This window comes from Xenopus tropicalis, chromosome 2 (assembly GCF_000004195.4).
Source record: "Xenopus tropicalis strain Nigerian chromosome 2, UCB_Xtro_10.0, whole genome shotgun sequence".
Classification (NCBI taxonomy): domain Eukaryota; kingdom Metazoa; phylum Chordata; class Amphibia; order Anura; family Pipidae; genus Xenopus; species Xenopus tropicalis.
This window is the reverse complement of record NC_030678.2, coordinates 29911672-29936773: the sequence shown is the minus strand read 5'-3', so window position 1 is coordinate 29936773 and position 25102 is coordinate 29911672. Positions and strand designations below refer to the sequence as shown.

Below are 25102 nucleotides of genomic sequence, written 5' to 3'. Positions count from 1 at the left end.
TAACAGGTGCTGGACCTGGGGGCCCATTCACATAAGTCCAAATTTTGGGCTTAAAATCACGACATGGAAAAAATTCGGAGTAACCATGATAATTTCTGATGTTCTAAATTGTCACGAAAATGCTTTAATTGGTCGTACGAAAATATCGCAATTGCCTTCTGAAAGTAACAAAATTTTCTGATTCAAACGTTCGTAACCAGCACAAAAGCCTTTCTTCTTTAGTGCATGATTTTGGAAGCCTCCCATAGGACTCAATGTGCACTCAACAGATCCAACCTGGCGAAAAGGTAGTCCCGATACCAAAGCTTGAATGAATTCTGAAATGTTTGTAGTCTTTGCCAAAAGTACGACTGTTTGGTGGAAGTTAACAAAAACCATGAAAAGGTTGTGGAATTTTAACAATTATCATGGACATTACGAAATATTCTATAAGTTAGAAAAAATATGAATTTATCTCATAAATACTTTTTTGAGGTTTAGTAAATGGGCCCCCTGCTGTCATTGGGGTTTTGCCTTGAGTACAACACACAGCCCAAGCATCCATGATTTTCCATCTGAAACAATACATCAGCTTGTGGCGGGAAGGTTTAGTCATTGCGGAATGATTTTTGCCACAGCTTTTCACCTATTTTAACCATAAAGTTATCATTTTAGTGTTTCTAAATACATGTGGAGTACATGGCCAGGGGTAGAGAATATGGAGCAGAGCAGTCAGTGTCCTCTTACAACGCAGGAAATCTATGCCCCCCACAGAAAATGCATTAAGGTATGTTTAGTCTATAGAGCTCTAGATTTTAACCCCTAGCACTTCATAAAAGCTGAAGGTTTGCAGGGAGGGCATTATGCAATGTATATCCTTTATATCTGTATCTATATTTCCCTCTGTTGTTGGAGGCCCCGGGAAAAGCCCTTATCATCAAACTATAAAAACGTGCCCCACTCAATCAAGTACAAACGTGTTTAAATATATAATTGCCAACCAACCCTCCCCCCTCCATCTGGATCGAGTCCTGCTATCTCATGCGGCTTAAAGAACAGCTCATAGAAGAACTCTACCCCGCCATCACACTGTAATATCCCCACACCCGCCATAACTCATGGCAGGAAACGGGGCACAAAGAAGTTAAAGCTCAAGGCAGGAAGTGTGTTGGCGAAACCGGAAGTGGGGCATGTCGGAGTGTCAGCGCACTGCCTGCCAGGGAGAGAGAGAGTGGGAATATGCTGGCCGGCCCGCTAGCCTATATTTAGTTCACCTTCACAGGAGCAAAGCCCGGGAAAGTAAGTTATATCGCTGTGACTTTTACAAATATGTTATATGAATGCTTTCTGTAATAGCTATAACTTTGGGACTGGGTTACTCATCGCACTTTATAATAACATCTCACTGACCCATGACATTACCAAACACGCATTACTCATAAGAGTTTAGATACGGTCTGCTGTTATACTGCTCTCACCCTAGGGATTGTAATAAACGTCACAAAGTCTGCATCTAGTAACCCATAGCAACCAATCAGATGTTTGCCTTCATACAGGTGGCCAATCAGTGGTGGCTGCTTATTGGCTGCTCTTGCTTGCCAGACCTGCTATAAATCTTGTGACTTGTGTCTTACTGCCTTTTTCTTTGATCTTTAGCCTGTGTCCATATGCTAAGCCATGATTTACTGCCAGCAAGCCATGGGGCTATTTCTGATGATTTGCTTCTCCACCCATAGAACTGCCAGACATTCTGCCTGCTGTTACCCATAGAGCAGTTTAGAGAGGGCATTTCCCCCCGCCCATTTGGATCCCCTTTGTGGTGGCACAATACATTAAAAAAGCGTTGTTAGATATAAAATAAATAATACAAATAAATACAAAACTATCAACCCATTTGTGCTGCATTTGCCTTGCTGTGTTCTTCAGGATGTTTTGCTTCATGGTATTTTATGTTGCAGTTAATGCAGCTGATCACTGGAGTGTTATATCTATAGAATGTTTATTCTTGCATTGTTTGTAATACTTATTATTGGGCCAGTGGTTCTGACAGTTAAACAATGCTTATGCGTAAAATATAGGGGTTGTCTAAAATATCACAATTCTACATCAAAAATGTAATTTGAGGTGTGAAATTAAGGATATGTAAGAGAGGGTTTTATTCTCTACTTCTATAGACAGATATAAATAGTATTTCACCAATGTTTATCTACCTGTGTAAAAACTATCCCCCCATGTGCAAGAGTGCATGTTTTATTCTGAGTGTTTTTTTTTTACTTATTTAGCTTTTTGTTTAACTGTTTTACAGTTTGGAATGTTAGTGGCTATATGGTTGCTAGGGTCCAATTTACCCTAGCAACCAGGCAGTTGTTTAAATGAGAGACTGGAATATAACTAGGGGAAGGCCTGAATAGAAAGATAAGGAATAAAAGGTAGCAATAACAATACAACTGTAGCCTCATGGAGCAACAATTTTTGACTGCCGGGGTCAGTGACCCACATGTGAAAGCTGGAAGAGTCAGAAGAAGAAAGCAAATTATTTAAAAACTATAAGAAATGAAAAATGAAGACCAGTCGAAAAGTTGCTAAGTATTTGCCATTTTATAACATGCTAAAAGTTAACTTTAAGTTGAACCATCCTTTTAACCCCACTTGATATGTTGACCATCGGTGCAGTTAAGGGTACAAGATCATCTTAAGTACCTCTGTATACCTCATCTTCTCTTATCTCCGTTACCATCTGGTAACTATAAAAATGTCTAAAATTCACAGTTACTATAACCCCCCTTCTTTTTTTCCTTCAACTTCCCTTTTGGTTTCCGCGTGTTCCTTTCTTCTACTTCCCCTTTCTAATTTTTATTATGTGAAAAAATCCAGTACCTTGTTATTGTCTGACTTGCTCAAATCTATATTATTAATAAAGATAAAGGATTAAAATTGTAGTTGTGCTTCTATAGCTAACACAAAATTTGATATGTTATTGATCTTTTATTTTGATCTGATCTATTATTTTTGCTCTTAAAGGGGTAGTTCACCTTTAAATAAACTTTTACAATTACATAGACCTCATTTGAAGGCTGGAAAGATTTGGAAGAGAAACGCAAGTAAAACTATAAAATAGGAATAGGACGTTCTGTAACAAGAAAAAAATTAACTCAGTTTAACCACCCCTTTAGCAGTAATAAATTCCAGTAATTTTTATAGATGGATAAGAACAAATAATATCAGATCAAATAATTAATATTACATCTTGGCTATGAAGGAACCTATTTTGAATTGATTTAAAGAAAAGCAGATCGTGGATATTTAGTTTATTCGTTTCTGCCTGCCAATGGTTGCAAGGCGGAACAACATGACTATAGTTACTTCCCCTATTGAATTACACAGATAAGTTACTCATGCATAATTTGTACGGTGCTTTTTCCTATATAACACTGAGATAATTCCCCTTTTCTTGACATCCAAGCAGGGATGTGGGTCCCATGGGTGCTTCCAATGCATAGCTAAGTAGTGTTTTTCCCAGAGCTTTTGTTACTACTATTATTATTAAGTATTTATAAGAGCTCTGTGCATGAAAGGCACGTATACATCATACATACAGAATACATATAAGAATGTAGAATACATATAACTACTGACTAATATAAGAAATATACTGTACTCATTCAAATCAATGTACATTTAAAGCAGAATATTATGCAAAATGTTACCATTTATAATGACACTAGTTAGCTTTTGGTTAAAGGAAAACTAAAATGGTAGTAAAACTTTTGCTCACATCATTTATATTAAAGGTGTACAACATATGGCAAACAGAAAGCAGATTAATTCTGTTTTCATTGTGGTTTTATTACTTTATCTTTCCATTTAGGCTCCCTCTCTTTCATCTTAACCAAATAATAATTTGAATTCCCAACCAAAGAGCTGCAATACAAAAACACTGAATAATTAAAAACCTTATGAAATAAAAATATGGAACAGATGCATATGTACTCAGAATACCATTGTCTATATTATAGTAAATGTAAATTGCGGTGAGAACATACATTTTCTGTTCCGTTCCCCCCAGCCTAAGTCTCACTACCAAATGGGTGCTGCTGTACTGACTGCATCTCAAATAAAGTTCTTTTAAACTGACTGCAGTGCAGATCCATATGATGGTACCGGATGGGGCTACAAAACCAAAAGGGGCAAAGTAAACTAGTTCAGGTATTGGATCCCTTATCCGGCAACCTGTTATCCAGAAAGTTCTGAATTACGGAAAGGCCATCTCCCATAGATTCCTTTATAAGCAAATAATTCTAATTTTTTTTAAATTCATTTTCTTTTTCTCTGTAATAATAAAACAGTACCTGTACTTGATCCCAACTAAGATATAATTAATCCTTATTGGAGGCAAACCAATCCTATTGGGTTTATTCAATATTTAAATGATTTTTAGCAGACTTAAGCTATGGAGATCCAAATTACGGAGAGATCCCTTATCTGGAAAACCCCAGGTCCTGAGTATTCTGGATAACAGGTCCCATACCTGTAGTAAATATAAGGGAATGAGGAGAAACTTTGCTTTCAGATGGTATTGTGATATAATCTTGTTAGTGCCATAGCGACGTTACTGCCTAACATCCTGTTACTGTGTTGTAGTATGTCTCTCACGTTGCAACCATCTTTCCTCAAATACTCCTTTACTTGGCTGCGTTTCATGTAATCCTACACATTCACTGCTGCTTCCCTTATGTGCTTGTTCCTTGCCCACCTTTCCAGCTGGTGTTCAGCATACTGATCCCATAGGTTTTTGCTGATCGTTTTTCATTGGGTATACATGGCATCACTGTGGCTAAACCAATAGCCAACTTTTATTTTTTGGTCACCCTGTGTTTAATTTTAGGGCATTGATATGCTGTCTCTTTTTGTGCACTGTTGTTGCTCCATGTCTTATCGTATGACAGACGAATCAAACACTGTAGGGTTAGATATAATTGCAGGCAGATGTTTGATATGTGAAGGGGCAACATGAACCCAGGCAGTCAAGTCAGGAACAAATTTTTCTTTGTTTGCTGCAGCTACTGACACATCTAAACACATATCACTTCAAAGGAGACATATAGGATAAATGAAAAACCTCTAATCTTGTAGGCAATTATGAATAATATATGGTGCTGGTTTCACTTTGGTCTAAAAATTAATACTGTAAAAATGACCCCTTTATTGAAGCTCCTTATAGATCTTCTCAGGTCTGTGTTTCATATCAGGGTGGGTATATCCTAATGGTCCCTGCTAGGAGCACAGTAGGAGGGGGATAGCCAATCATAGCCTTGCACTCACACAAGCAAAGACAGGCTTTAGTTCCCTATCAGGTCAGCCTAGCTGCTGATTTGTTCCTACAGTACAGTGTACTGAGTGTCTTGGCCCCTGCACAGCCTGGGAAAGGAGGCAGCAGGAAGTGGAACAGATGGGCGGGAATAGTGTGTGTTTTTGGAGAAATTTTCAATAAATCAGCCAGAAACACTACTTTTTAAAGCACATTCCTTCTATACTTAGATGATTACAATTCATTGGCACAATATTGATTTTCACACAATATGTCCCCTTTAAAAGAATTCCCCCCTATACACCCCACCCTTTTTGTCACAGGCTTGGGACCAGTTGGCTGGAGCTCCACCTAAACTGGAGGCCTGGCCTGTGCATGACTGCTACTGCTCCCAGGCCCAAAGTGACAGTTGCAGCCGCCAGAGAAGAAAGAGTGTTGAAGTCCTGCACTGGCTGGAGGCAGCCAAGGGTCTCAGTTTAAACAGAATACCATGTGGTCATGTTTTAGTAATGAAGCAGGACTGTGTCAGTGTCACTTTATGCCTGGAACACTGGTCTCCAATGATAATGGTGTGCATCTGATACTTTTCTTTAATACAAGCAGTGACACACTGGGGAAAAGTGTTTTAATTGTGTTAATCTAATTACATTTATACACGTGGCTTACGGAGAAATGGACATCTTAGCCTTTTTCCCTCTTGGTATAATTTGTTGCTTGTTTCTCATTGACTATAAGGTGAAACAATCAAACAATTTTTTTCAGTGCTATTCTTGCTTAGGTTTTGCCTGACAAGGGAATCTTATATTTTGTATGTAACAATAATTATTTTGGTGTGTATCTAGGCAGCACCCATGCACCTTTTTGTTTCATTCTTTGTATTTTTACAACTTTGATTTGTGCAGACAATGATAGGTAACCGGTACTTCATACAGGAACAGTTACAAAATGTGCCTTCAGCACCTAGAGGTATATTATAAGCACGAGCTGGCACTCACAGTACATTAAATTATCAGTGAGCCTGGCTGCTCAGCATAAAACTGGTACAGGCACTTACTATTCTAACTTGGAACAGAGAGAACAGCCAGTGGTGGAAAATGAAAAACAACTGTAGGGGATTTAGCAATTTATTAGGATGTAGACGGGAGCAGTTTTCATCAGACATCAACTGCATGTATCCTGGGCCACTTGGGAAACAGCAAACGGAGGGTGGGTTTGACCACTGCTGCTCTGCGGCACATCACAACAACAGGTATACGCCCCTTTCTATCATCACTTCTTATACCAGCGTGTGCCGCGAGATGTTGCCTGGTGTGCCGTAGGCAGGGCCGCAATTTTTACAGGGCCCCCTTTAATAAAATCCGGGCCCTGTCATTGGTTGCGCCCCGTGTGTACGGGTGACGTCAGTACGCACGGGGCGCAACGTTATAAAAGGGCCTGTGTGCGGTCGCGTGTAGGCAGAAGTGCAGAGGCGGCGCGCGTGAGGGGAAGATGCTGCTGAAGCCGCCGAAGAGCAGAAGTAAAATGCTGCTGGGCACCAATGTATTAGGGGGGGCCACGGGGCACACTGACTTATGGGGGCACTGCTGCTGGGCACCAATGTACTAGGGGGGCTGGCTCTTGGCACCAATGTACTGGGGGGCACTGCTGCTGGGCACCAATGTACTAGGGGGGCACTGCTCTTGGCACCAATGTACTAGGGGGGCACTGCTGCTGGGCACCAATGTACTAGGGGGGCACTGCTCTTGGCACCAATGTACTAGGGGGGCACTGCTGCTGGGCACCAGTGTACTAGGGGGGCACTGCTCTTGGCACCAATGTACTAGGGGGGCACTGCTGCTGGGCACAGAGTTAAATTTTTTAACATTTTCTAATGGTGGTGTGCCTCGTGATTTTTTTTTGTGCCTTTGCCCAAAAAAGGTTGAAAAACACTGTCTTATACTACTAATGGTAAAGCACCCAATCTGCCGCACATGGAACAATGACAAACGGACCTCAGCACCAAAACATTTGGCACTGAGCTCCACCTAACCCTGCTTTGTGTGTGTCAGATATGGCTCTTTAAATTCAGAAGTATTAGGAGCAGTGAGCCCATAAACAGGCTGCTGTCCTGCTGATACGGTCAGAAAGTACCAAGTTGGGTGACAGTCACTTCAAATAGTTATATATAAATAGGAGAAGGAAAGGTAAAAACTGAGTAAGTTTATCAGAAAGGTTTATGTAAATACAGCCATAAGCACTCACAGAAATGCTGCACTGAGTCCTCTATGAAAAGAAACACAGGCTTTCTATTCTCCTTTTTTGTAACCTGTTCTTTGGTATCAGACTTCCTCTGTCAGAAAAATCCGACATTCCCCAGGCCAGAGTCTGTCCAGCTCTCTCCCCTCTCCTGCTCCCCCCTCCCATAAGAATTCATAACACTCACTCCCCCTCCCATCAGAATGTGTGATCTAAGCTATAACAGCTAGAGCTACAGCAGGAAGGTAGAGACGACCATGCTAAAATGGCAGCTCCTTGGAGGGAGCTTCTAGGGTTCTCTACTCGGGTATAATAAAGCTTTCTGCAGAATAAATATAGTGTTCTAGGTGACACGAATGTGGCGAATCTCTTGGCAGTAAATGCCAAAATGACTTTCCTTCCCTTTTAAATAAGGAAATGTTGTGGATTTCTAAACCGTAGTATTGTTTCTAGATGAACTCTGTTTAAAGTGTATTGAGTATTCTGTTGTAAATATACTTATGCTACTTTTTTCATGGAAAAAAAAAGGGCCAGTTACATATGCCCTGGACAGGAGATGCACTTCTACTGGGGGTCTAGCTAGACTCTGCACCTTGTGCTGAACATAATATCTGACATAGCATCAGCAGGCACAAGACAGCCCTATCCTCAGCCCCCGCTCTAGGTCAGGTAGTAAGTACAGGGCCTGAGGAATTTTATTAAAACCTATAAGAAAAATGACCAGTCTGCTGCCTGATAACAAGGTCAGTCCGAAATCCATATGTATACAAATTAATCAAGCACTACATTGCCACACTCCATCACACACATAGAAAGAAAGAAATATTGTCTGTTACTGGCACAAAAGCACATAATGAAAAGAGATATTTAGAGCCAGAAGATCCCTAGAGAGAGTATGAAACAGGACTTGCTTACACCAGGGCTGTAGAGAGAAAGAGAGAGGTCATTGGGTCCTTGAAATCAGTCTTTGCACCACAAATCCCAGAGCAGAGCTTTCTAAGGAATTCGCACAAAATCAGACTTTCTCCCAATCTCTTTGCCTTCAAGAGATCTCTAAAAACACATTTATTTAGAGAAGCTTACCCTAATCTAGTTTAGCAATACCCTGTGCCACACCTCTCTCTGGTCATGCCCATTCCCATACCTTGTGTCTCAGCCCTTTCTCCTTGTAGATTGTAAGCTCTTTTGGGCAGGGTAACTCTTCGGTTATTGATTGCTTTATATTTTACTCTGTATGTCCAATGTATGAAACCCACTTATTGTACAGCGCTGCGGAATATCTTGGCGCTTTATAAATAAATGTTAATAATAAGAGGTAAATGTGGGCAGGGATCCATTTTGCTTATATTGAGGTTACAGCCATGGGCTCATTTATCAACATTGGGCAAATCTGCACATGGTCAGCAACCCATAGCAACCAGGCAGTGATTAGCTTTTTTCAGCCAGCTACAGGTAGAACAATAAATGCAACAATTTGATTGGTGGTCATAGGTTACTGCCTATATGCAGACTTGGCCAGTGTTAACAAATAACCCTGATGGGTATCTAGACAACAGTTACATGTTCACTTAAGATCCCACCTTTCTTGCAACCTCAAGTGCAGTATGTAAAGTGCATTTAGTATGCAACTTGTCATGTTGTTTACCCATAATTCAACATTTTCCCACAATTCCACTATTCCTATTGTGACCACATAGGGAGTTGTGCCTGATGCATCAACATGAACCCAATTGTATGTGACTGGGTTGCCAATTGGAAGTTGCGGCTAACATTTTTATAGAGTCGGGATTGCTTGGCATAAGAGTTTGCTGCTGGCATAAAATGGCATCCTCGTGTGGTTCTTTTGGTGCAAATCTGCTGTGCCTATTGATAAATTCCAACATTCAAGGTGGCAATAGCTCCAGGGTTCCTAAGTGTTATTAGGCTTACAGAAAAGACAAGATGGATGCAATGACACTTGGCACAACTATATAGAAGTGCAAGGTGCATGCTTGGACACAAGAACCTTTAATGAATGGCACCAGTACCTGCAATATTTACATCTAGAACAACCCCTTTATGCATCCAGGTATATTAGCAGATCAACTCAGCAGTCTTGCCCTAACTGACATACGCTAATGTCAATGATAAATACCTAATTACACAAATACCGGATCTTTCTGTAATTAGGATCTCCATACTTTTAATCTACTAAGAAAATATTTAATCCAATAGAATTATTTTACCTCTAATAAGGATTAATTATATCTTAGTTGGGATCAATGTAAATGGTTTATTACAGAAAAAGGGAATATGTTTTAGAAATTTGAATTATTCGATTAAATTGGAGGCTATGGGAAATTACCTTTCTGTAATTTGGAGCTTTCTGGATAATGGGTTTGCAGATGGCTGCTACACCAATGTTTTCCTATATCTGTAACAACCTTGACATTGAATATTTTGTTTCTGTAAATATTTTGTTGGAGCCCTGGCCAAATGTATGATGTCCCATGATGTCCGCAGTTTTACATTAATTTATAACAAACAAGGGTCTTACAGTTATTTAACAGACAAGATTTACAGAATAGAAATAGGATCAGAGGGTCCTGCTCACAAAAGCTTACAATCTAAAGGCTAGATATATTAGTCAGGGCCTTCCACAAGTTTGTTAAAAAGCATTAAGCTGGGGCCCCAAACCTTACCCTTTTTTACTGGGAAATTACTGGAAGGGAAGCTAATAAACAGGTTTTTTCTTTGTTTTAATTATTTATTTCCTTTCTTTTTATTGTACCTCTGTGTGTCCCTGGTGCATCACGTTGCCTTATTTATTTTATTAATTCTCTGACCTTTTCTCTTGAACCTTCAGCATACAGTTCTGCCAGATTTGTACTATTTGAAATATCCTTTAATGTATAATCTTTAGTGTTTGTTTATGAAAGAGTGATGTGTGGTTAGGAATGTTATTGCCGTTTCCCCCCAAAGGTATTGCTGAGCCCATCTGTTAGGTTAGCAAGCCCATGATATGTTTGCAGTGTAAAGGTTTCCATTCTCTTTGGCCCTTAAGAGGTTAACTCTGTGTGTCTGACCCCCTCTATTAGATGCCCTCCCATCTCTCCTTGCTTAGTAACTCCCACAATCATTCCCCTCCTCACGTGTCACAGGGCTGTAACTGGGATTTTGCCCAAGCTTTGCATGCTGATAAGCCTCTGTTTGGGAACAACCTCCCTATTGTGGTGTAAAAAAGGCACTGCACATCCCAGATTCCATCCGAGAGCCCAGAGAACATCGCTCCGGCGTTTGGCGCTTTGCAGAGATGCCTCTTGGAAGACAAGTCATTAATATTTTATTGATTTTACCCTGTACTTATTTGTGACCCTGCAAAGTGCTGAAGTCTTGCTTTGCCTTTCCTTCACTTTGCATTCTAATTTCTTTTATTTTCTTTGTCGTTGTTCAACAGATGCAGTTTATGCTTTTGTTCAGCCGTCAGGGGAAGCTGCGGCTTCAGAAGTGGTATGTGCCTCTGTCTGACAAAGAGAAGAAGAAGATCACCAGGGAGCTGGTCCAGACTGTGCTAGCCCGCAAGCCGAAAATGTGCAGCTTCCTGGAATGGAGGGATCTGAAGATCGTCTACAAAAGGTTGTTCACACTCTGCTCTCTTACTACACCCCTCCCTAGCATTCTTAACCACTGGGCTGCCACATTGGCCTGCATTGCAGTGCGCTGGCTGAGTGCTCCTTTCCCTGGGAAGGGGGAGATTGATTAACTTACTGCTCATAATGCAGCTGCTGCTGCTCTCCGCACATTAGTACTGCAAACCCTCTGGGCTAGGGCACATACATCAAGGAGACAGATATGAAAAAAAAAATATATATATATGCCAGTTCACCTTCTTGTGACTGGTGTTCCAATGTCACTCTTAAACAATTATGGATAGAAGTTGTCATTAATATTACATGTTTTAGAGTTCGATTAAATGATCTATATTTATACATGGCAGAAATGAGCTAGAAAGCCAACTAAATGGCAAAAATTTTCTCCTGTGCCTACATTAGTTGTCATTCAACAGTTGATAAATCACAAGAGGAGCTACAGCCCTAGATACTTACACCAAACACAGTCAGTCAGATATTGCCTATTTCCAGTAACAAACAGCAACTTTTACCCTAAACCAGTAAGCTCCGCATGTGGGTTAGTTGCCCTTTACTTACTGCCTGGTCAGTGGCAGGTGTAAAGTACAGGGCTTTCTTGTCCTTAGTCACTGTGACTGGCCCATCAATGCAAGATGCCAAATATAGGAGCAAGTGCTTGAATGGCATTTTGGCTTTACTTTTTTTTTAAAAAAAATTATGGAACAATTTACATAAAAACATTTTGTATATTAGCATGTACTCTAGGCTTTATGGTTGCATTTTATTAACTTGATTAAGTGGGGGCTTTCATTCCACCATTTTTTATTGTGCTATGTGCCCTAAAAAGAGCACACAGCATTGGTAACATTGTGTAACATGTACCTGATGAGTGAAAGGTACCTATAGCAAATCTCTCTTTAACTTATTGTAAAGAACAGCAGAAAGTCACCACAACTTTGGTTGCAGATGTCAGTCCCCACATCCTGTTAAGGTCTCTCACAGTAACAAGCCGATGCAACATGTCTGTCAATCCCCCATACCATCTTCTGTGTTGCCAAATACAGCTCTACTCAACTTGGCTGTGGTACATTCCACCCTACACACACACACACTGCTGCCTCCCTGATGTGCACATTTTTAGCCCACTGTTCCAGCTGGTGTTTTGCATACTTTCTCCATCTTTGGATGTTCCTTATTGATGGTTGTGAGTGGTATCTCTTTTGCTGGTCCTTTGCTCTCTATTCTTATCAAAAGCCTTCTTTAATATAAACTTGTTTTTGTTTTGTTTTTTTTAATGCCCACCACATTGTAATTTTTAGAACACTTATAAGCTACCTCTTAACTGAAATAAAACAGTAAACCTTAGTATCTAGTGCCATATTAGCTGTAAGCAAGTGGCAGTACAGACACCTTAAGGTGCCCATACACTATAAGATCCGCTCGCTTGGCGATGTCGCCAAGCGAGCAGATCTTCACCCGATATCCCCATCTACGGGTGTGTGATATCAGGTAGCAAGTAACTTTAAAAAAAAATGATCCAAACGTTTGGCCCTGGGGCCAAACGATCGGATTACATTTTTGGTTATGGGGCAGTCAGTTCGGGGACCGCATCAACGAGCCAATGCGGTCCCCGATCCGACCGGATTTTCTAACCTGGCCGATCGAGATCTGGCCAATTTCAGGCCAGATATTGGTCGGCCAGGCCACTCTGTTCTGCCCATACACGGGCCGATTAGCTGCCGAATCGGTCCAAGGGACCAATATCGGCAGCTATAGTCGGCCCGTGTATGGGGACCTTAAGGCTAAGTCTTATCTTGATTAAAGTTCCTAATGAGTTTTTTTATGTTCAGAGCATTGTTTCTTTTAGCTGCTAAAATACCTTGTACAATGGGAAAACTAAACCAATTGCAATAAATGAGGCACCTAACTGTGAATCTGTACTAAAGTCCTGTCCAGTGTGCCATTTGCACATTCTTCTGTGCATGAAGTGAAAGATGCAACACACACACAAAGAAGTACTGAAGGGTCTTTTATGACCTTAGGCTTCTGAATGATGCACAAGTTTGAGGGCATGGGGGGGGGGTGCGCCTACCTGCCTCCCCTGCCCCCCTCTTCAAGCCGCACTCCACTGGTCTCTGTGCTTTGAAATAGAGAACAGAGGCCTGCGTCTGCTTGCACAATGTCCATGCCAATTGTGGCCTTTTCTTTTTTTTGCCAGTGCTCACCTATGTCCTACCTCTGATTATGCAGAGAGATTAGAACTGAGGAGGCCAACTTCAAGAATTGATAGAAACTGCTCCTCATGTGACTCACTGAGCTTCTATCCATCTCTTTGAGGCAAGTGTTGCCTCTAAGGGCTCTGGTACACGGGGAGATTAGTCGCCCGCGAGCAGGGAGTTTTGCCGCGGGTGACTAATCTCCCCGTGTACCAGAGCCCTAAGGGCGAAGGCACACAGAGCTACTAGTAGCAGCTACTTTTCACAGCTACAAAAATAGACAGTGCTGATAATGTATATCTCTACATGTCACACATGGATAGTAAACTGCTGTTTGTTTGAGCCGACAGCCCAAACTAAGAGAAGTGGGACATTTAAAATTTTATGTATGTTTAAATTTACTGTGAACCAACTGGATCATAGAATGGTTGATTTAGTATACGGCCAGCTAACCATCCTGCTGCACTCTGACTTTTGGGCACAAAATATGTTTTGCTCCTATGAGAAGGAGCATTGCTTGGAGCATATAATGAAAACAGTTCATTGGCTGTTCCACTATGTGGGTTTGGCATATAGGTATTGCTCCAGATTCTCTTACCAGGAAGTAATAACAAGTTTTTTTCAGCTTTCCTTCTGACCCTCTTGACATTTGTGTCCCCATTAGGGTACTGCGTGCCATTGTTTTGTCTAACATCCTGAAGAAAAAGGATCTGCACATATAAATGGGAACCCATTCCCTCTCTCACTTTTGGATGGATCAGTTCCCAGTTCATGGGACAAAATGAATCATTGTCAGACTGCATTTTTTGGATTGACAAACTGCATCCTGACAAGATTGCTGGTGGATTGATGAGACTGCCTGCTGGGTTGGGCAAACACACCCAGTTTGCTCGGCAGAAGGGTCAGAACTGGCCTTACTGCCACCCTGAATCTGTGCCTGTATGGCTACCCTGAATCCTTGTGGCAAATATTAAAACCCCAGCAGAATGCACGAGCAAACGTAGTAATAATAATAATAAGTCTTTTGAGAGCTCTTAGTCTGCTTCCCTGCAGCAAGGACACGGCGCTACAGTGCAGGCTGACCTTACAGGCACTGTGTAAGATGGAAAATGCAAATGTGCTGGGAAAGCTTTGTATAGAGACACACTGCCAGCACCAGTTATGTCCTCCTGAATTTTCTTTTCTCTCATATTGTTAGGTATTATTAAGGAAGCCCCGCCAGACCACATGTTGTGTGCAGGTTTTTTCTGTGCAGCTCTGCAAGCACAGCATATTGTATTTTTAGTTCCGTCCACTCTAAACAGGGATGTGCTACCTGCGGTTTGTCCAGATGCAGCGCGACCTCAGGTTGCGTGCTGGGAAAATTATTAAGCTCTGAATTTCTAAAATTTGATTTAAAAGCTGAGTGCCAGGAAATAGTATATTTATTCTATAGGGCTAAACTAAGGGTTATACTGAGGGCTGTTAGGGCATGCTGGGAGTCATTCTGGGGTGGGGTATTATGACCTGCTGTGAGTTATATCTGGGATGGAAATTTTTATAGAGTTTGAGAAAATGTCCTGCTCTATTGAACTAGAGCCGCCAGTACCCTCTCGCCCCAAAGGCTGGTGGAGAATGCGGGCAACTGCTGTACAGCAGGGGCACAGATTTCAAAGCTGACATGTAATGACTTAGCTTATGTTACTCTGTACAGATAATCATTATAGCCATCTCGCTCTAACCGCTTCTCTCTTTCAGAGAGCATTATTATCATTGCTGTCTCCTGCACTCTTCTCTTCCCTCACCTTGTGACCTCCCTACTTCCTTTTCATTTGTTCTCTTCGCTTTTCATTTCCAGGCTGCCATTCACTCTCACACTATTTTTTTCTTCTCCCTTTTTATTGCAATATCTTTATTTTCCAGTTCTCCCTCTTTAGCCCTGAGCTTATCATTTCCCATATGAAATCTTTTTCTGGATGGTTTTCTCTTGCCCTTCCACCCCCAATTTATCTACATTGTAGCCTTTATTGTCGCGTCTGCTCCTGCCGTTCCCCGCGCCTTTGCTTTCCCACTGCTTGTATCCCGCACTCTTTTCACTTGCTCTTCTCATTAGCACTTGGCATCTGTTCAGCAAGCGTGCATGTAGCCTCTCTGCGCTTTCCCTCCCTCTTGTCTTCTTACTGTTTTTGTCGGAAAAACTTGTATTCTTCTGATTTATTAGTATTTATTGCTCATTTTTGTACAGGCATGGCATCCCTTATCCTGAAACCCATTATGCAGAAGGCTCTGAAGTACGGAAAGGCCATCTCCCATAGAGCCCATTTTAAGGAAATAATTTTAATTTTTAAAAATGGTTTCCTTTATCTCCGTAATAATGAAACAGTACCTTGTACTTGATGGTAGCGAAGCTGTATGAATCCATATTGGAGGCAAAACAATCCTATTGGGTTTAATTAATGTTTAAATAGTGTTTAGCTGACTTAAGATATGGTGAAATTACAAAGAACCCTTTTCTGAAAATCTCCAGGTCCCAAGCATTCCAGATAATAGATCCAGTACCTGTACTTTCTAGTGAAAGGAAAATCATTGTGTGTGATTATCCAAATACAAATACACACTAAGCTGGCCCTGTATGTACCAGTGTAGCCTGGCGCTAGTCACGACAGATTGCCAGCATGGTGGCTCAGTGGGTAGCACTGATGGCTTTTTGGGCCTTTCTCCCAATGTCTGTGAGGTTTCCTTCCAGGCTCCAAGTATATATATAAAGGCAGGTCAATTGGCTTCTGATAATATTGACCCTAATGTGTGAATGTAATAGGGACCTTAGGTTTTTAAAGAAATGGTGTGATGAATTATTGCAAATTCCTTCCAGTAATAATTCACTTGAATCCCCTGTGACTCATGCTCTCATTTACGTGTGCCATTTTTGTAGGTATTTCTTGTGCCCCATGTGACCTAAGAGTAGGCCCAAAGGCCAGAATCAGCTAGAATGGTTGGATGGGCAGTTCTAGATCAGGAGAGGGGTAACTGATATTTACCTGCACTGCTGACTATGACATTGCCAATAGTAAAAAAGTTCCTCTGAGATTTCTTTTCCCAGCAAACTGACAGTTGCTTCCCTACAGACCCCACGGCATGCATGTGTTTGATTGGTTTGTGGCAAGGACTCTGAACTGAATGCTCTGGAAGGTTGAATTTAATGACAGTACAATGGGCAGCAAGGAAGCACCGCTGAGATGCCACTGGAGCGTTAGAATGCGGATCAGATCCAAGAGTATTTAATCAGTTACAGTCTTTTCTTACGACCATTGGTAATTTTACAGTACAACACAGGTTGACGTCGGTGGAGAGTTCACGTGGAAGTGTCACCTCTACCTGCCTTTCTGCAGGGCCTCCGTGTCTTGCTAATTTATTTGTAACTTCCAGGGCTACCGCTTAATTCTTGTGTGTTGTGAGCTATGCCGAATGAATACAGGGAAGGCTGTGGGGGTTATGCCACCTCACATGTTGTGGGTCTTTTACATAACAGTATCATGCCTAATTATCCTTCCTCTCTTTAGGTACGCTAGCCTCTACTTCTGCTGTGCCATAGAAGACCAGGACAATGAGCTGATTACACTGGAAATAATCCATCGTTACGTGGAGCTTTTGGACAAGTATTTTGGCAGCGTGAGTCAAATTGTGCTCATTCAATTACATGCTGCATGGAAAGTATGACTTTCTCATTAAAACCTCACAAGACACAAAAAAAATTACATTATTTGAAGAATTACGGAACGCTCAGATATTAATACTACATCAACTTTGTGCAGTTTAGAATTCATCTTCAGTTCTTTGCCCAGAGCTATGGAAACTGGTTCAGCTACTTAAACGGGTAGTTCACCTTTAAATTAACTTTTAGTATGATGTAGACAATGATATTCTGAGACAATTTACAGTTGGTTTTCATTATATATTTTTTGTTGGTTTTTTTTTTATCAGTTCTCCAGCTTTAAGTTTCTGCAGCTATCTGGTTGCTAGGGTGGGTCCGATTTTAGCCAATAGATTTATTTAAGAGGGCCTGCAAAAAAATCATAAATATTAGAAAAACTATAAAAAATAAATAAGTAGACCAATTGAAGAGCCACTCAGAATAGGACATACTATAACATACTAGCAGTCAACTTAAAGTTGAACAAACCATTTAAAGGGGAAAACATCATTGGTTCAATAGATGGACTAACCTAGAGACCCCCAACCAGTGGCTCTGGGGCAACATGTTGCTCACCAACCCCTTGGATGTTGCTCTCAGTGCCCCCAAACCAGGTAGTTATATTTGAATTCCTGACTTGGTGGCAAGTTTAGGTTGAATAAAAACAAGATTTACTACCAAATAAATCCTCCTATTAGCTGATAGTGTGCATAGAGGCTGCCTAATAGGCAATCTTAGCCTTTATTTGGCTCCTCCATGAACATTTATGGTGCTTGTGATACTCTCCAAGTCTTTTTACATTTGGCTGTGGCTCATGAGTAAGAAAGGTTGGGGACCCCCAGACAAACCTTTGGGGCAATCCTCCCTAAGCTCATTAGAAGGTAACACATTGAGAAAAACATCATTTTACCAGTCAATACAGTAGTTAAAATAGTATCTAGGGCTTTTCATCCCAAATCTTACCCTAACTGACTTCCATGCTGGGCTTTTTGGTGCATTTAAAATAGGCAGTCACCACATGATCTCACCCTAACTGCCCCCTGCCGCTACTCGAGGTTTCCATAGGGGGAATGCCCCATCAATAAACTCATTTAGAATGTTGGCTGTCACAACAATTTTTCCTAGACTTACAGACTAATACAATTTTCTGCTTTTTGGTAATCTTGGCAACCGTTTGCCTGTCCATACTTTAAGCAACTGATTGAATCTGGATCTGATTCAAACTTCCAAAAAAGATGTAATATAAATTACTCAACCTCTCAGTAGACACAAGTTTCTGCTCTGAATCTCTCAATGACCACCATGAGCAGGATCTCTGCTTGAGAACCAGAAGTTCCTTCTGTAGACCTGTTGCCTTTCCTTTTAAAGAAAATTCTCAAACATTAAAATATTTTAGGCATTATAATTTATTCAATCCAATATAATAAATCTAACTAGAAGATATTTATCTGATTATTATTTTATAGATATATAGGTGTCTGTAGTCTACTGACATTGTAAAGATCAAAATAGATATATTTCGGCTTCTATAGGGTTTGTATGTTTATTGAAAACTTTACAAAACATAATAAACAGAGCTTAGGTTGACGTGGGATATTCTCTCCCAACTGGAAATGTTCAACAAGCCTACGTCTGCTTATGAGCTGAAAAAAAAGCTTTTCCCTGGTTAAATGTTTTTGAATTTTTAGCAGATACAAATGCAGAGGGTTCTTTTCTACTCTAATTGTGCTAATGAAAATGTTCCCTGCGCATAGCCATGCATTATTATGCACTCTTGTCTTAAAAGCTCCGTCTAATTAAAACGCACTTTCTACGAATCCTGCCTTTCAGGTGTGCGAACTCGATATCATCTTTAATTTTGAAAAAGCCTATTTTATTCTGGATGAATTTTTGTTGGGAGGCGAAGTCCAGGAGACATCCAAGAAAAACGTGCTGAAAGCCATAGAACAGGCTGATCTTCTGCAGGAGGTAAGGCAAACCGAGAACAGGGCAGAGGAACAGCATGACGTGCCCTGAATACTGATCCTTCCTGCGTCCTGCTCTGTGCTGTGCTTTTGCCCCCTAGCACTACGCACGTGCTGCATGGCGTTTCTCTCTATCCCTATCTACTCCTACCCTTTTGTCCTTTTTCTCCTCTAATGTGGGTTTTTGGATCAATGTGCCTATGGTGTGATAGGTGCAAATAATATAGCCTGTTGTTCCCTTGGTACAATCATAGCATTCCCTTTGTCCATGTTTTAACATTCTGTGTCTGTCTACTGATATGTGTGTGCTTCTTTGCTGTTTTATTGCTGAATTCCAGAAGGTAGACTCTCTCCTTTGAGCCTAATTCAGGTATAGTTTATTAACATTAACTTTTCTGAGACCTTTTTTTCTGCTGCTAATACACTTAGAAGTAGTTCTAACATTTCTAAAAATGAATAGACGTCTTTACTTAAACCTCCAATGAAACACAAACTGCCTCTCTGTCTAGGAACATCAAAAATGGTTATTGTGTTGAAAGGAGCAGCAGTTGCAGCTTGCTATCATTCTGTAGGACTAGTGTGCGCTTGAGTGATGCCATTCCGGTCACTGCTAAGTAAAATATATTGTTATATCGCCACACTGCTTGTGTGAGGTGTAGAACACAGCTATTCCCCTTGACATATGTGCTGAGTGAATGAGCACTAGGGGGGCACAATAGTTCTTGCACCCAGGGTATAAGTAAATGAGACCTACTATATGTTATTGCTGCTGATGTTCTTAATTGGTAGATTATTTTGCATAGAGATGACAAGTAGACATTGTAGCAGCTTGCCTGTACTGTGCTATTGTGCAAATGGGAATTATGGGTCACTGGACAGCTTGGGGATTCTGCCCCTATTTCCATAAGCTGTCTATTCAAATAAATTGCAAGCAGACTGCCCAAAGGCCAACTGTCTTTTTAGAGATTTTCTGCATGGATATAAATATTTATATGCTGCGAGAATGTATAGCTGGGCTTGAGACAGAAAACATTCCTTTGTGCCAAGGTCTCTCAATTAATGCCGCTGATGTGTCTATTTTTTTTTTTTACTGAAATTTGCATTTAACTACTGATTACAGTTGCAGGCTGGCAGCCAAATGTACCAAACTGTTCTGAATGTTTGATATGAAAAATAAATGCGTGTTAATTCCAAACACTATATTTTTGAGGAAAGAAGGCTCCCACATGTTTTTTTTAACTATAAGGCCAGTAACTGGAAGACGATGTGCAAAACAGGTCTTGCTTATCAGTGCAGTTTCAAATAATATTATGGTTATTGTATTATTAATTATTAACCTGACAAATTTAAAGGGAAATTGATACCAAAATAAAAACACACACTTGTCTCACCACCAGGGTCTGGTTCTCTGGGGATGATGCTAATTTCCATTGGTACAACCTGGCCCGACTCACTTGGGTTGGTTCCCACTTTTATAGGGGAATGGGGGGCAGAAGCCACCTTCCAGTTCCTAAAATCCTCCATTTTGAAATAAAAATGGTAATACCCAGAAAATCAGGTCTTAGGGCTGTGACACATGAGCAGATTGGTCACGCAGCAACAAATCTCTGTTTTCACGGGCGACTAATCTTCCCACAGTGCCATCCCACCAGCTAGAATGTAAATCGCCAGTGGGATGGCATACGCGGCGTTGCGATTTTTCTCAAGTCTCAAGGCAACTTCGACAAATTGCGGCACCGCGTATGCCATCCCACTGGCAATTTACATTCTAGCCGGAGGGATGGCATTGCAGGGAGATTAGTCGCCCGCAACAATGGAGATTTGTCGCGGTTTGACTAATTTTCCTTGTGTGTCACAGCCCTTAGGAGAGCTATTGAGATAAAAGGAAAGGCAAAGATAACAACTGCAGTTCCGCAATGTGTGCATTTATGGAAGGAATGGGATCCCACACACGTAAGCCTGTTATCCAGAAAACTCAGAATTACAGGAAAGCCATTTTATGCAAGTAATTCATTTTTAAAAATGATTTCCTTTTTCCCTGTAATAATAAAACAGTAGCTTGTACTTGATGGTACCTAAGCTGCATTAATCCATATTGGTGGCAAAACAATCCTATTGGATTTATTTCATGTTTTTATTAGCAGGCATGGAGAGCCACATTACAGAATGATTTCTTATCCAGAAAACCCCAGGATCCAAGCATTGTGGATAATAGAGCCTTTACCTGTATTTTGTAAACTGCATTGCAAACTGCCATAAAGATATTAATAGGGGACATTTTGTGCAGAATGCACACTGCCTTTTTAAGTGTTTCTAGAAGGAAACCTTGGCAGGATGGTAGCTTGGTAGGATGTATAATTGCTTTAGGAACAGAAAGGATATTACTGCTAAATGCTTCACATTGTATCATTAATGGTAAAGGCTTTCTATTTACTGTGCCAGAGTAAACCTTTATTATTTGTGTTTGTATTTCACCCATCCCTCTGACAGCCAGCCAGATGTTGTCGCTGAACTGCAAGTTCTTTAATACCAATCCCCAGTGTATTTTTAGGTGAATTCAAGCTTGGCAGGCAGGTGGCGAAATGCTGAAATTTGCCTTTAAGTGTTACTCGTGCTCACCCTACCACTTCACCGCTGGTTCAGAATGTGATTTATTATTGCCTCACAGTGATATATAGAGGGTGATATTCTGAGCCTCACAAGGCCCTTTATAAAAATCCTTCTTACCATGTAGAGCTCTCCATACTAGTGGGATCCCCTGACCTACACCCTTCTTTTTTTTGCATTGACAATATTGAATTATTGGGTCTACTATAAAATGTATATAGACTTTACATCTGCCAAGTAATGCAATGTAGTTTCTCTTTCGGACACAGCGCATTTTCAACAATAGGTGTCACAGTAACTGCACATCCAAGAATATTTTGCTTTTCATGTGAAATTGAATCCGTCTAGCATCCTATATTCAATATGCATCAACTGTACTTCATACTTACCATAAAGGGCCTACATAATGCCTACCCTGTGACATGTTTTAGATTACAGTTCCCACAAAAGAATGGGTCTGCTCAAAATCTAGTAAGAACTTGCCTAGTGATATACTGACTTCTAAAGCAATTTCTTACTAGATTTCGAGCAGACCAATTCTTTTGTGGGAACTGTAATCTAAAAAAATCCATTCCATAGCTGCCTTCCAGTTCTGTTATACTGGTGATTGCATTGTTCCCATCACATCCCAATAACACATAAAGGTATCTTAACTTGACAGCTCTGTATTCACTTTTATAATGAGAATATAAATTAACTTTAAACCAGTTGGGTAGATTGTTTAGGGTCAGGATTAACCTGTCGTTTTTAAGCCTCCTCTTATTGGAATCAGACCAGATTTTTTTAAGTTGGGAAACACATGGTTTTGGCAAAAATTGCTTGTTTTACTTCAAGCAGTCCCAGAGTTTAGCTTGTGGCTATATTTGTAGAGTAATGATGAATGGGGTTCTAGCATGATGCCTGCAGTCAATATCTATTGGGATTTGTTGTGACAGTTGATTTAAGAATGGGAGGAGCACAAATAATAGTAAGCAATGCCCACACAATAGCAGCACAGCTCACTCACTTGGGGATGCAAAGTTAATCAAGTAAGCACAGCGGCTGCTGGAGTCACATTGTAACCCTGGCTGCTAAGACCTGATACCTTGAGACTTGAGAGTTAAGTTACTGATGCAGGAAGCATCTCCTGGCACATGTTTGCTCAGTTCTATCTTTTAGTTTGGCAGGAGCAATAAAAGTGAGCATCAAAGCATCAGGGGATGCCTTCTGAATCAGTAACAAGCTTGTGGAGTTCTGTAAGGCTGCTGCCCAGACAGAAAAGAAAAAGCCTGTTACACATTCATTAAAAACTGCTAATGTCATGAAAAAAGAAAATGTTATTAAAGAAGCACTCAGAAGAGCATCCTCAGGAGTTGTAACTGAAATTGTGTGGGTGGGCATATGTGGGCAGTGAGATAAATCATAATCACCATTGTTTCCTTGTGTTATGCTGTATATATGAGATTTAGCCTATAATGAAAGGAAAAGGTCATTCTCCAACAATACATTTCGTAAACATGCCGCTTGGTTTTATGTTTGTAGACCCAGACTGAAGACTGGGGAGGTTATTCAGATGATATCTTGTGAGAAGGACTAATCTGAAGGATTAGCCTCCCCGACCTACCTCCTAAAGTGTTGGTAACTACATTTACTGTTCTGGTGGCACGGATACAGCTGGGTGTTTTGCAAAGACTGCTGCATGTGTTAGTAAGCAACCCTTGCTGGAAACAAGTAACTATAGAAAGGCCATGTATTATTATAATCCTTCAGGGCATGCAAGTATTTGGTGAGTGGGGTATTGTCTTCCTTTAAGGGCCTGTCCACCCATAGATTGGAACATTTCATATCTTTTTCACTTGCTGTTTGTCTTTATTTGCTTCAGCAGTGGAGCCTCTGTGTTAAACACATTGTCCAGTAAGGAACCTTCTTCACAGCCAGACAGTGTGGCACACTCACATTCTGTTAGGAACAAGTGTTGGCACTCGTGCATTTATACCTCTAACCTGCACCCCAACAGGCCATAAAGATGAGCTTGGGCCCAGATAATTAAAGGGGTAGTTGCTAGGATCCAGTTTACCCTAGCAACTCTAGCAACACGGCAATGGTTTAAATAAGGGATTGGAAGATGAATAGGAGAGGCCTGAATAGAATGCAAGTAATAAAAAGTAAAACCAATATAATTGTAGCTTCACAGAGCTCCCAAATGTTTGGCTGCCAGGGTCAGTGACCCCCTTCTGACAGTTCAAAAGAAGTAAAAGAAGACAATTTCAAAAACTATAAAAAAGAAGACCAATTGAAAAGGTGCTAAGAAATAGGACATAGTCCTATAACATACTAAGAGGCCGAATTGTCAAAATTCAAGATCATTTGTGTAATTTTCTTGGATTTTTCTACCACAAAAAACAAATTAAAAAAGCATAAATGTTGACTCGTTATTAGAGCCTAATATAAAAGCCTGGAATGAATATTTAAAAAAAAAAAAACTCGAAATCCTTATTTTCTTATGAATTTCTTGTGCGCTTGCAGGTAAAAAAAAAAATACAGAAACCTCTAAAAACCACAAATGAAATAAAGATTTTTACAGTTTGAATAGGGTAGCTCCAGCTTTTAAATGCCATAGTTTTGTATTTGTGTTTTTTGTGGGGTTTTCTTTGTGTATTTTCAAGTAATTAGTAAAATATACTTATTTTTAGCACTAAAAACTACAATTTATGAAAAAGAAGAAAATATTAACATAAGTAAATCTGGCCCAAGGAGTTAACTTAAGGGTAAGATGTTTAGATGCACAGGGTTACTATATGGGGAAAGTGGTCTGGCAGCCCTGTTTATTAAGCAGAAAGAAAATAAACTTCACTTTGGGTGCCCCCAATCAATACATTTGCTAACCTGGGATCCCAGACTGGCCCTCCTCTTCACGCACTGTTCCATCTTAATATCCACTTCAGCGCCACCAATGATCATTGCATGGGCTCTGTACATTGTTAGGTTAGTTATAAAATCTTTACTGTCCACAATGAAGAAATATGGCGGCACGGTGCTGAGACAACTAGGTTGGTTCACTTTTTAAAGAGGAGTGGGGGTTGCTTAACAAATTGGCACCACCCAGTCAGTTTGACTTTCCTAATATTTGTTTGGGAGATGAATTCATGGCAAGCTGATGCCTGGAAAACCTGGTTCCTAAGTGAGTGTGAGTGTGAGGCCTACTCTAGCATTTATTTGCTGCTGCTTAATTCTGACATTCCCTTGTAGATAAAGTCCCGGTAGGGTGTAGCGGAACAGCCATCCCTTACTTCTTTAGGCTGATACCCCACTGTCGGGGGCGACTAACTTCTCCGAAATGCCTTTCCACTGGCAACAATAGGAGTCGGCGGTGTAAAGGCCTTCGCATTGCTTTGTTTTTCATGGGTGACTAAAGGTGGCCATACATGTGCCAATTTTAGCTGCTGATATTGATCCTTTAGATTAATTCAGCAGCTTATTTGCCTGTTTATGGGCACTAACGACGGGCCTGCCCGACCGACATCTGGCCTGAAATC

At 40.7% G+C, this 25102-nt stretch overlaps 1 protein-coding gene across 13 annotated transcripts in view; it reads left to right on the top strand.

The window, feature by feature from the left end:
- The first annotated feature begins 1099 nt into the window (after positions 1-1099).
- The window catches only part of ap1s2 (adaptor related protein complex 1 subunit sigma 2), a 42241-nt gene continuing 18238 nt past the window's right edge, over positions 1100-25102 (top strand). For 3 of the 13 annotated variants that reach the window (XR_001169881.3, XR_001169882.3, XR_004221068.1), the window contains exons 1-5: positions 10680-10832; positions 10959-11137; positions 16886-16994; positions 18847-18984; positions 23109-23204. Coding sequence is in view for 6 of the 13 variants with exons in the window: in XM_031896078.1 (XP_031751938.1) it covers positions 10815-10832; positions 10959-11137; positions 16886-16994; positions 18847-18984; positions 23109-23153 (489 nt within the window). In the remaining 7 variants the exon portion in view is untranslated. 13 annotated transcript variants of the gene reach the window in all.